The sequence below is a fragment of the Oncorhynchus mykiss genome, chromosome 30, assembly GCF_057628025.1.
Source record: "Oncorhynchus mykiss isolate SJ-2025 chromosome 30, ASM5762802v1, whole genome shotgun sequence".
Taxonomy (NCBI): domain Eukaryota; kingdom Metazoa; phylum Chordata; class Actinopteri; order Salmoniformes; family Salmonidae; genus Oncorhynchus; species Oncorhynchus mykiss.
In genome coordinates this window covers 35,066,377-35,079,488 of record NC_143051.1, presented here as the reverse complement: position 1 = coordinate 35,079,488, position 13,112 = coordinate 35,066,377, and the positions used below count along the sequence as shown (strand labels likewise).

Below are 13,112 nucleotides of genomic sequence, written 5' to 3'. Positions count from 1 at the left end.
CTAGCTCTACCCAATTTACCAATCTCGGAAGACATAATGCCCAAAGATATGACACAATAGCGCAGAACAAAAACTTTACAATAGAGTAGCCATAGAAAGATCATTATTTCCAGGCCTGGATGAAGTCAATATGGCCGGCGGCCCACCCATCACGGATCATTGACCTGAACGGGATTGTCCATTCTAGTCAATACATTTCAGTAGTAGCACATTCATATTTCCAACCATAAACATCAAACTTGTTCTTACCTTGAACTCGTGCAGCTGCTGCTTGATGGTCTCCACCTCCGTCCCCACCACGCCCTGCGAGTTCAGCCCTTCCTCTGCCCGTCCCAGGAGCCCTTGCAGCTCCGCCACCTGGGCGTAGAATTCTCCCACCTTCTCGGCAGCTGCCTCGATCTGCTCCAGTCTGGCCTGGCCCCTCTCGGCCAGCTTCCCAGCCTGGCGGCTCAGAGCCTCAGTCTCTCTCCTCAGGGCGAGGAGATCGGGAGACGAGCCCTCTCGGCGGAGCATGGCGGTGCAGTCGCCCCCGTGACCTTCTAGCTCCGACCTCAACGTGGCCAGGCGAGCCAGGAAAGTGCGGACGGCATCCGCCTGCGAGGCGAGCGAGTCGGCATCGCGCCCCACGGGGCTCAGCGAGTCCAGCTCGTCGTCCAGGTCGGCCAGGCGGGAGAAGAGGTCGCGTACCGAGGACTGGACTTCCCCCACACCCTGGAGACGGGACTCCAGGGTGGAACAGCACTTTTCAATCTAGAGGGGGGGGGGGGGGGGGAGGGAAGGGGGAGAAGGAGGGAGATAGAGTTAATAATGTTAACAAGTTGAAAGAGGCATGGTGCCTTGCTGATGTAATAATATGATATAAATAGCGGGACAAATCATGCTTCATGATTCAACCTAGTTCATGTATCCTAGCTCTCTGCTTAGATTCCTAGCTTTCTCATGAGCAATGTGGAGGAAAGGAATGTGATCAGAGCGGTGAGATAAGCGACAGACTTATCTTATCAATAATGGTCAAATGTAATGACTTCTGACCATGTTTCTGATTAAATACCAGACTGATTTGTACCAGTCTATAAGTAACTATCTATGGCACATTTGGGAATTATACATACAGTGCCTTCAGTAAGTATTCATACCACTTGACTTATCCCACAATTTGCAGTGTTACAGCCTGAATTCAAAATGGATTCAATATATGTTTGTCACCCATCTACACACAATACCCCATAATGACAAAAGTGAAAACATGTTTAAAAATGCTACAAAATGTATTGAAAATTAAATACAGAAATATTTTGACTATTTTTAATATTTAAAGTATTCCCTTTGCAAATTCAACTCAGGTTCATCCAATTTCCTTTCATCATCCATGAGATGTCACTTCAACTTGGAGTCCACTTGTGAAGGATTCCACTGTTTTGACATGATTTTAGAAAGAAACACACCTGTCTATATAAGGGCCCACAGTTGACAGTGTACAGTATGTCAGAGCAGAAACTACACCATGAAGTCCAAGGAACTGTCTGTAGATCACCGAGATATAATTGTGATGAGGCATATATCTGAGGAAGGGTAAAAAAAAAAACTATTTGAAGAGTGTTGAAAGTTTCCAAGAGCACAGTGGTCTCCATCATTCGGAAATGTAAAGAATATGGAACTACCCAGACTCTGCTTAGAGCTGGCCGTACGACCAAACTGAGCAACCGGTCAAGAAGGACCTTGGTCAGGGAGAAGACCAAGAACCCAATGACCTCTGACAGAACTACTTGGCTGGAGTTTGCAAAAAGATACGTGAAATACTCCGATTATAAAGCAAACGATTCTGTGGTCTGATGAGACAAAAATGGAACTCATTTGGCCTGAATGCAAAGCGCAATGTCTGGAGAAAACCAGGCACAGCTCATCACAAGTCCAACACCATCCCTACCATGAAGCATGGTGGTGGCAGCATTATGCTATGGGGATGCTTTACAGCAGCAGGGACTGGGAGACTGGTAAGGATAGAGGGAACAGTAAATGGAGCCAAACACAGGAAAACCCTTGATGAGAACCTGCTTCAGAGTACAAACGACTTTAGAAGGTGGTGAAGAATTAAATTCCAACAGGACAATTAGCCAAAGCCATGGCTTCGGAACAAAAATGTGAAAGTCCTTCAGTGGCCCAGGCAGAGGCCATACTTGTATCCCATAGAAAATCTGTGAAAAGACTTGAAGATTGCTGTTCACAGCCGCTCCCCATCTAACTTAACAAAGCTTGAGAGAATCTGCAAGGAAGAACGGGGGATAAAATCCCCAAATCCAGATGTGCAAAGCTGATACAACATACCCAAGACGACTCAAAGCTGTAATCGCCATCAAAGGTGCTTCTACAAAAGTATTGACTCGGGTGTGAACACCTATTTAAAAATGAGCTCTTTCTGTATTTCATCGTCAATAGATTAGCAAACATTTCTAAAAACAGGTTTTCACTTAGTCGTTGTGTGTGTAGATGGGGGAGACTTTTATTGAATCCATTTTGAATTCAGGCTGTAACAACAAAATGTGGAATAAGTCTAGGGTTATGACTACTTTCTGAAGGCACTGTATCACTATACAGAACAATGCTCTTGACTCATTGGTTTACATTTCAGTAAAGTGATTCAATGGTCTGAAGTTTCCTATCTGTACAATGACCATATAAGATCACTGGAACGCCGAATACTTGAACTCCTCTGTCAGCTTAAACATGTTCTGTTCTCCGTCTCAACTCACACACACATGCACATGCATACATGCTCACACACACGCTCACTCCCACACACACACACACACGCATACGCTCACTGACGACACACAAAGCCTTCACACCCTCGCACACAATGACCTTTGCTAAAACTAGCTCCTCCGTTGTATCAGCCACACTCCAGGCTGAATAGATTGGCTGTGTTACAATACTCATAAATGGCTTCCTTTCATTGACTCCTTTCCTTATATGTCCACTAATGTAATTGTAAAGGATGATGTAATTGTAAAAGATGAGTAAAAGTCCAACAAACCCAAACAAATGCTTTCAAAAGAGGAAAGGCTGTTGAAGAGTAGTGAGACACCCTTATTGTTTTTGAGTGCATGATATTTTTCAAAACTGCTTCGTTTCTGGAACATTCTTCTATTGAACAGAATACAGGCCTCCATCTTTCATCTGAGTGTCTATGAAATAGTTATACTTTTTATATATGAAATACAGTTTATACTAAATTTCTCACACATCTTCTCACCTTTTCGCTGACGTCTCCAAACTCTCTGTCTGTGTCTCGGGCCTGCTGCTCCAGCCGCTGTCCTCCCTCTCCGCCACCCCCTGCTGTGTGGGGTGCGTCCTGCACCAGCCCCTGGGCCAGATCCCTCAGGTAGGCCACCTGTGGCTGCAGCGAGTGCAGCGTCCCCTGCTGGCTCCTCAGCCGCTCCAGGCTCTTGTTGCTGCACGCCTGTGGGCCCAGCGCCTCCTGCACCTCGATCTGATGCCGCGCCGCCTCCAGCCTCCTCTCCACCGCCTGCCGCCCGTCCTCGAACTCCTTCAGTCGATCCGCTAACTCTTCCAGTTGGGAAACACAGTTCTGGAGTTTTTCTGCCAGCCCGTCGACTCTACGGTTGAGTTGGGCTTTCTCGTCGCGTATGTCTTCCTCTCCGACGCGGCAGTGTTCCAGGAGTTGGTCGGCCGCGGTGTTTAAACCCTCCAGGAGGGGGCGATGGTGCTCCAGGTCTAACCCCAGCTGCCTGGCCTTCTGCAAGGCCTCGTCCAGGGCCGCTGGGTCAAGGGAGGGCTGGATGTCAGCTTCCCGCTTCTCGCACTCTGTCACCCAGGGCGTGAGCTTGGCACGGTGTTGCTGGTAACTCTCGGCCTTGGTCAGGGCGGTTTTCAGCCGGTTCTGGCGTTCCACGATGCACTGATTAAGCTCATCCCAGTCCTGGCGTAGGGTGGCGAGCCGGGACTGTAAGGCTGATCGTTCTTCGCCGCCGGCGGGTAGCTTGGCGAGCAGGGAGGTCCCCTCGGCCTGGATGAGCTCGTAGGGGCCACGTTGGCTGGCCACCCCGCGATGAAGCTCGTCTTGCTGGGCAAGCAGGGTCCGGATAGCCTCGGGCTGGCAGGGGAGGGAGTCGGCGGTAGAGTCTCTTTGGCCACCCTGGTTGTCCAACCAGCTCCGCAGCTCCTCGAACATCTGCTGGAACTGCTGGGTGCTTGAGAGAGCAGCTTGGAGCTGGGACAGACCGTCAGCTGAGGAGAGGAACAGAGGATTTAAACGCTATTCATTTACAGATGTTTTGATGAAGAACATTTAACCAGATGGACTAGCTACCTAGGTCTGAAAGAGGTTTTAGCGCTCGATTCAAAACCTAGACAACTAGCCACAAAGAGACCAAAAACCCCAGAATATAGCCTCCACCACATACAAATACTACTGAAGCCAACAGAGATTCATACAAACAGAATTTAGATGAACACCATAGACAAGAGAAGACTCACTGGCCCTCTCCTCCAGGCTCCTCAGCGGGCTCCTCACGCTCTCCAGCCTCTTCTTCAGCTCGTCTCTCAGGTAAGGTTCAACCACGATGGCGCTCAGCTCGCCGCACAGCTTCTCCGCCTCGCCCAGCTCATCCCTCCTCTGCTCCAGCTCAGAGCGGATCTCGCCTGTCTCCTGCAGACGCCGTTTCAGGGCCTCAGGCTGGGCACTGAGCGAGGCCTGGCTGTCCAGCCGCTCGCCTAGCGCCCCCACGCTGACCGAAAGGTCCTTCAGCAGGGCCTGGTATCGCTCGCTGGTGCCCTGGGCCTGGTCGATGTCCTCCGAGCGCCGGGACAGACGTTGAGTGAGGTCGTCCCACTGCTGAGAGATGGAGCCCAGCTCGGACCGGACCTCCGCTAGGTCCTTGGCATCCTGCGGGGAGGAGTCGCCACCAGACGGGGAAAGGATGCCCTCGGCCGCCTGGGTGAGTTGGTCAAACTGGGGCCGGCGGGTGTCAAACTCACGCAGCATGAACTGTGGAGGGCGGAGGGAAAGGAAAGAGGAGTCGTCAGAACCTTATCTGTCAATCAGGAATCATCTCTACATTTTGGCGAGTACAATTTATCACTAATTAATCAGAATGCTGTTGGTAATCGTTTATGCCGATTCAAGAACAGAATTGGCAAGATGTGGACAATCTATTGTGATATTCTTTTTCATTATTTTGCATGTGTTCAACATAGAGGACCTTAACTATGTACCTGGGCTTGTTGTTTCTGGGTGTTCAGCATGTTGGGGTCGATGCTCAGGGGTCCCAGCACACTCATCATCAGCTCCTTCTCTCTGAGCCACGGCCCCAACTGACTGGCTGCTGTGGCAAAGCTGCCCAGCCTATCAGCACAGGTCTCCAGTTCCGTCTGCCTCTGTACTGCCGTCTCATTGGCCTTTGCCCAGCGGGAGTCTAAGTAAATAGGAAGTGAACATTGGAGTGAAAAACCATAGCAACTATTACTTATATTAAAAAATGACTAACAAATAGTGGAGAACGATCACAGTGAAACTGATGGGTTCCATGAGTGACTGAATAAACATTATGATTATAGACACAGTTATTATTTTGACTTGCTAATGTCCACAAACTATTTTTTTTTCATTCTGCCTCTGTACGCTTTCCTCGTGACTCATACACTGGGTATCCAGCAGAGAGTGAGTCTTGGATCCACATGGCTTTGAAATAAGGCCCTGCGTGAATTGTGTGGAGAAAGGAACACGGCAGAGCTCCCATCTTCAAAACCACAGGGCGATATCAGGTCAGGGTAAAGATATCAAGTATTTTCATAGCTTTGACTTGGAGTCATCCCATTCATTTGCTACCTAAAAATGTTTCACTTTGCTGAGGCAACTCATTAAATCTCAAATAACTACTACATTAGCCTGTCTTCTTATCCTCTGAAATGTACAGTACCATATGCTCCTTAAACGGATTCATCAACCATTCAAAATGGCTGGCTCTATTAATTATTTGATTCAAGGCCTACTGGTTCCTTATGTTAGAAAGTGTCCCGTACCCCACAACTATTCAAAATGGCCGACCAAATTCATCCATTCCAGTACCACTCACCGATCTCCTTCATTTGTTGTCTCCAGGTGTCTGCCTCTGGGGAGTCTGGGTTGTCTGCTATCAGCTTCTCCAGGGTGCTCTTCAGCTCCTCCACCTTCCCAGAATGCTCTGCCAGCTCAGACAGTAAGGCCTAAAGTATAGAGAAAGAAGAGCATATCAGTATGTTGGCTACAAAAAGACAAGGATAAGCATTTAGAACGGAAGCAAGAGAGTGTAAAATGTTTATGTCAGCTAGGGGGTGATAACACTGATTTTCCAAAGTAGCATTGTTGACCAACTAGCAGAGACATAATACACCCCGATATTGACTGTAGTTTGACCCAAGTCCACACACTCACCTTGTTCTCCTGGGCCTGGGCGCGTACCAACTCAGGTTTGGAGGGGGAGGTGGTAGTCTGGCCCAGGTGCAGGCTGTTCTCTCGGTCTCCCAGCCAGCGGCTGAGCTCCTCGGTACCCTGGCTGGCCTTCTGTCTGAGCTCCAGAGAAGCCTCCTGGTTCCGCCGTCTGTTCTTCAGTTCCCCTCCCAGCTCCTCGTAACGACCGCTCACTTCCGCCACCGCCACCTGCATCTCTGTCAGGTCTGAGAGAAAGAAGGAGGAGGACAATCTATCAAAATAAATCTAAACACATTTAATGGGTATGGTGTTTTGGTAATTGCTATGGAGTCACGTGGTGATATGGTGTGTGGTCCTCACACTACCAGGCAGTTTATTAGGCAACAGATGAAGTAAGTGATGAACTTCACAGGGTGGTGAAAGTGCACGGTGATGATCTTGATGCTCCTTTCCAATAAATATCGAGGGTCTTATACTGGTGACATGACGATCGATGTTTGACAAATTAATATAATTGGCCTTTTGTCCATAACAATCTCATCATGTAGTCTATACCCGCACTGTATCTACGAGCTGTTGGCTAGAGCGCACGTGGCAATATCAGAGTGGCCACATTTGCTATATAACGCAACATTTCTTGTGACAAAACCAGCAGTAGAGTTGAAAATGCGATTCGGTACATGGGAATTGAACCACAATAAAGTTATGTTTATGTGCACTACGTTATCACGCACGGACTTTCATCCGCGAGAAGTCAATTTGATAGAAACATCTCTGGTGGGGAAAACGCATATTGTTTTTATGCAGATTTGTTGAATACTTCGCACGAAAACCTGGGTCGCCAGCAGGATGGAAACCTAGCTACCGAAGGACTTTGGGTCGACGTTATTAACCCAGAGGGACAGAATATTAGTGACAACAAACATTTGTAATGGTGTTAAGACACTGCAGTAGCACACATACTGTAAGAAGCTCACAGACAGAAGACAGACAGAAAATGGATGCACGGTAAGCATTATTGGGAGCGAGCGAGCAGATTGTACGCCAAGCAGTGACGCTCACAGCAGTAAGCGCCGGAGAGCATCTCATATGAGGAAGGAGTCCAGAGACGATTGGGTTTTGGATAAGGGAGTGAGGGTGAGCTCACCTTTGCATGTGTGAATGCCATTGACCCTGCTGGGGCTGTCTGCACCATTGATCTGGGGAACACCTGGGAGAGAGACACACTACACTCAGACGACTACACACATTGCAACAGACACTAACACACATTCGCGGACAGTCCAACACAAACACTGATAATCATATAACACGCTCAGTCTCTGGGTTTTCACACGCTGTACACATAGACAGTTTTGCATGGACATGTTTGGCACTTAAAAGATAGCATATCCTCACAGTACACGCACACATTGATAGCATAGACTTCAACACACACAATACACACCTCACAGACAGAGCTTGGATGAACTTGGACATGCAGGTAGCAGGGGACACATGTAGGCAGTTGATTCCCCATTCCCCTTACCTGTCTTGGCCTGGGGGGCTGTGATGTTGATGATGAGGGTCTCCAGTTCTGACCCAGTCTTGTTCAGCTCCTGAACCCGAACCCCCTGGGCCTCCCAGTCGCTCAGTAAGTCCTTAGTAAAAAAATTAAAATGTCCGAAAGTTATTAATGGCCTTATATAATTCCTCAATGAATAATCACAAGGACATGTCGTTCTGAATCACTATCATGCTTTGGAACGTATTTATCAACACACTACGAAATCGAGCAATACCTTAGAATGAGTGAAATATGATTCAGTGATTGACTGAGGATTCTGTACGTGGCGTGAGTGTGATTAAACCAGGTACGAATGAAAAAAGGGCACACACACACACACACCTCGAGCTGCTGCACTCTCCTCTGCAGGGCCTCTGCGTTGAGGTTGGCCTCTTTGGGAGGCAGCTGCTCCTGTGTTGTGTGGAGCCAGCTGAGGAGGGAGCCAGAGAGAGACCGGAAGTGGCCCAACCGCTGCTCACAACTCTGCATGGCGTTGTTCCTGGAGAGGGAAGGAGAAGGATAAGAGATGGGGGAAGATGCGGGGATGGCGAGAGAAACCAGATTGAAAAGAAAAGAGAGACCAAAAGAGAGCGATGTAGGGATAGACATTGAGAAAGTGAGTGAAAAACAAAAAGGGAGGAGAGATCATTTTAATTCAAGCCCACTATCATGTCCATATAAAACACACAACCATCACATTAAAATCACACGCTCCATGGCACAAAAAGAGAGAGTTACGCAGTCAAGGATAAACCAGTATCTCGACCGTATTCGCCCAAGGCTATAGTCTCCTTAGCCTTGACCCCTGCTTTGTACTTGTTCTGCCCCAATCGCAGCTGCTTTCAAAACACTGCACTGACTTGCGGTGCACACAGACAAAACAATCGTGACATAACAGTCTGGGTCATTGAAAGTGTTTTATTTATGCTTCGTTCACAGCCTGTAAGTGAGAGCCTCTTTTGTATGTCTGATAAATGGACACTGAACTGTGCCCACCAAGGCTTATTTTAGTAACCGCTGACCACATTCACTCCTGCGCCATCAGCTAACACTGTCCACCCCCACACCATTGTTGGCAACACACAGCGTTAAGAGACATCCCACACAGGCCTAATCCCTCACTACATGTTAGGTTCAAAGTAAATAACTCAGGGACACTAGAGAAATTTAACCAAGTTGAATCATTCCCCAGAGGTTCTGTACAGCTGAAATCAGACCGCTAAACATTTCAGACATCACAGTTTATATGCATCCTACTTAAGACACTCCTCCCCCTTACCGTTTATGGCTCCACAGGAAAGAAGGTAACCAGATACCAAACCTGATGACTCCCTTAAGGGGAACTGACCTCACCCCTCACCTCCCTGACCTCAACCCCTTCTTCACCTAATCCACAGATATCCACCCGTCTCGCCTATATCAACACATCGCTCTCCTCTCCTCCAACAAACACATTCCAAAGCCTTCTGTCTTTTTACAAACTCTTTCTATTCAAGGCTTTGTCTCTGTCATGTATTTAATATCTCAATGTTCAAAGTTTAGCCGATTCCAACAATGTATAAGCGTTTGCGATCTTTTGCTAGACGAACGGACAGTCCAATGGTATTTATAAGAGGCCTGACGTAGAAATAGAAACACTAGAAGGGGGCATTGCCAGTCATTCTATTTCTTGTGGCATGTCACAAGTGTGGTTAAGCTAAGCAGGGCGACATGGCAACTGGTAACTGCCATACAGGAAGTTTCATTTTGTTGTTGTCATTTAGCAGACACTCTTACAGGAGCAATTAGGATTAAGTGCCTTGCTCAAGGGCACAGACAGCCGTTCCCCTCTAGTCGACTATGGGATTCGAACCAGCAACCTTGGTTACAAGCCCAATGCTCTTAACCGCTAAGCCACCTGCCACACCAGTGGATGAATTTGTATGGCATTAGCGTGAAGAGAAATGCCATGAGTGTCATATTTCAGACTGTAATGGTGGCAGCAATGTGACAGTGCGTGGTCTTATTGTGCTGTACCCATCTCCCCCTAGTGGGTTTAGCGCTGCACTACAAGCATACGTGCACCTAGAGACCTTTAAATCGATTCCGACGTGTGAGTCTTTGCTTTGTGTATTGTAGGGCAGGGCTTACCTACAGTGAACTACAAAGCTTATACACAGGGCTTTGCATTGGGGTTGCATGGGATTTGGCTCAGCGTTTTCCTGAGGCAGTGCTGCTTACCTTTCAGTGATGTTGGATTCCAGTCGGACGAACTCATCGGACACCTCTCTGACATTGTCCAGTAGGGTCTGTGTGCTGGTCAGGGCCTTGGCTTGGCTGAGGTCTGTCCCCAGCTGGCAGAATGACTTCAGTTGACCTGCCTCCTGCTCCTGCTCCGCTCTCACCTCCTGTAGTAGTAAGGTAGACACAGATGTGTTATCTGAAGCCGACCCTCCCCGAAAACCCTCTGCCTTCTTCCACTTCTCTGTTCAAAGATATCTATGGTTCTTTACTATTATTTATCATCCCCATCCTCTCACCTCAATGGCCTGTAACACTGATATATACGGTTCTGCACCTCTATCCTCCTACCACCTCTTCATATCTATGGTCTGTCAGACTATCTATGGTTCTGGAACACTTTAAGGGACCACAATGGAAATCTTTACCATCCCACCCCTCTTACCTCAATGGTCTGTCTGTAGTCCTCCACACTGCGGTCAGGCTGTCCCGCGGGGCTCAAAGCTCTCAGCCTGGTCTGAGTAAAACCCTGCAGGTCTGTACTCAGTCTCTCATAGTTCTCCAGCTTGGGCAGGAGCCCCCGGAGCTCAGCCTCCCTCTCGGCCTGCTTGGCCTGTGCCGCGGCGTAGTGCTGGCTCAGGCGCTCTAGTGACCCCTGGAGCCCGGAGGCCGTGGAGGCGTCAGAGCTCTGGAGCAGTTTGGAGACCGAGTCGCAGGTGGCCTCCACACTGCCCTGTCTGGATAACAGCTCCTGGCGTAGTTTCTGGAACAGAGGGGAAGTGGGTTAAAAAAAGCTAATGTAACACAACTGCAAAGAGGAAGTGTGTATTAGATGTGAAGGCAACATTTTTTAAATAATAGTCTGTAAGGTAAAAAAAACAAATAGATAATTCTCATAAACAGTATTACAGCAGCTGCCGGTTATTCCATATTCCATTGTGGACCTGTATTTCTACTATGGTACCTGATTCTGTGTGAGGGCGTCCTGGACAGCCTGGGCGGTGGGTTGGACGGGCCCGGGGGTCAGCAGTAGGCCGTCCAGCCAGGCTAGCAAGCCCTTCAGCCCCTCCTGGACACTGACCGACTGGGCTACGGACGTCTGGAGCTGCTCAGCACGCTCGGACACGGACTCAGACAGAGAGCTGAACCTCTTCTCCAGACCATCTGGCTCAGAGAGAGGAAGGATGAGAGAATGCCAGGGTGATTACTTTTCTCCATTACGATAGAGACTCATTTGTTTAGGGGGATGGATTTTAAAAAGACATCAACAGAGATGGTGGTGTTCAGTAAGACAAGTAGATACACTGCAGGATCTATGAGGATGTGAAGGGATGAATAAGATATAACAATACAGAAGGTTATGATTGGCAGAACAATAGATACACACTACAGTTCAGAAGTTTGGGGTCACTTAGAAATGTCCTAGTTTTCCATGAAAACATACATGAAATGAGTTGCAAAATGAATAGGACATATAGTCAATACGTTGACAAGGTTATAAATAATGATTTTTCATTGAAATAATAATTGTGTCCGTCAAACTTTGCTTTCATCAAATAATCCTCCATTTGCAGCAACTACAGCCTTGCAGACCTTGGGCATTCTACTTGTCAATTTGTTGAGGTAATCTGAAGAGATTTCACCCCATGCTTCCTGATGCACCTCCCATTGGATTGTTGGATTGGCTTGATGGGCACTTCTTACGTACCATACGGTCAAGCTGCTCCCACAACAGCTCAATAGGGTTGAGATCCGGTGACAGTGCTGGCCACTCCATCATAGACAGAATACCAGCTGACTGCTTCTTCCCTAAATAGTTATTGCATAGTTTGGAGCTCTGCTTTGGGTCATTGTCCTGTTGTAGGAGGAAATTGGCTCCAGTTATGCGGTGTCCACATGGTATGGCATGGCGTTGCAAAATGGAGCGATAGCCTTCCTTCTTCAAGATCCCTTTTACCCTGTACAAATCTCCCACTTTACCATCACCAAAGCGCCCCCAGATCATCACATTGCCTCCACCATGCTTGACAGAGGGTGTGAAGCACTCCTCCAGCATCTTCATTTTTTCTGCGTCTCACGAATGTTATTTTTTATGATCCCAACACCTCAAACTTAACTTCGTCTGTCCATAACACTTTTTACCAATCTTCCTCCGTCCAGTGTCTGTGTTCTTTTACCAATCTTAATCTTTTCTTTATATTGGCCAGTCTGAGATATGGCTTTTTCTTTGCAACTCTGCCTAGACGGCCGGAATCCTGGAGTCGCCTCTTCACTGTTGACGTTGAGACCGGTGTTTTGCGGGTACTATTTAATGAAACTGTCAGTTGTGAGGCATCTGTTTCTCAAACTAGACACTAATGTCCTCTTGCTCAGTTGTGCACCGGGGCCTCCCACTCCTCTTTCTATTCTGGTTAGAGCCAGTTTGCCCTGTTCTGTGAAGGGAGTAGTACACAGTGCTGTATGAGATCTTCAGTATCTTGGCAATTTCTCGCATGGAATAGACATAATTTCCCAGAACAAGAATAGACTGACGAGTTTCAGAAGAAAGTTATTTGTTTCTGGCCATTTTGAGCCTGTAATCAAACCCACAAATGCTGATGCTCCAGAAACTCAACTAGTCTAAAGAAGACCAGTTAATTGCTTCTTTAATCAGAACAACAGTTTTCAGCTGTGCTAACATAATTGCAAAAGGGTTTTCTAATGATCAATTAGCCTTTTCAAATGATAAACTTGGATTAGCTAACAACGTGCCATTGGAATACAGGAGTGATGGTTGCTGATAATGGGCCTCTGTAGGCCTACGTAGATATTCCATTAAAAACCTGCCGTTTCCAGCTACAATAGTCATTTACAGCATTAACAATGCCTACACAGTATTTCTGATCAATTTGATGTTATTTTCTTTCAAAAACAAGG

At 47.5% G+C, this 13,112-nt stretch overlaps 1 protein-coding gene across 33 annotated transcripts in view; it reads right to left on the bottom strand.

Annotated features, from left to right (window-relative positions):
* The window catches only part of LOC110487604 (microtubule-actin cross-linking factor 1), a 253,063-nt gene that overhangs the window by 66,568 nt on the left and 173,383 nt on the right, over positions 1-13,112 (bottom strand). For 30 of the 33 annotated variants that reach the window (XM_090228136.1, XM_090228127.1, XM_090228137.1 and 27 more), the window contains 12 exons: positions 11,161-11,360; positions 10,642-10,959; positions 10,197-10,363; positions 8,319-8,475; positions 7,959-8,070; positions 7,578-7,640; positions 6,434-6,675; positions 6,096-6,225; positions 5,236-5,435; positions 4,498-5,008; positions 3,254-4,248; positions 250-750 (listed from right to left, as the gene is read on the bottom strand). In XM_090228136.1, coding sequence (XP_090084262.1) covers positions 250-750; positions 3,254-4,248; positions 4,498-5,008; positions 5,236-5,435; positions 6,096-6,225; positions 6,434-6,675; positions 7,578-7,640; positions 7,959-8,070; positions 8,319-8,475; positions 10,197-10,363; positions 10,642-10,959; positions 11,161-11,360 — 3,596 coding nt within the window. The remainder of the gene's footprint in view (positions 1-249; positions 751-3,253; positions 4,249-4,497; positions 5,009-5,235; positions 5,436-6,095; positions 6,226-6,433; positions 6,676-7,577; positions 7,641-7,958; positions 8,071-8,318; positions 8,476-10,196; positions 10,364-10,641; positions 10,960-11,160; positions 11,361-13,112) is intronic. The other 3 variants (XM_090228142.1, XM_090228114.1, XM_090228115.1) reach the window with 1 other exon arrangement.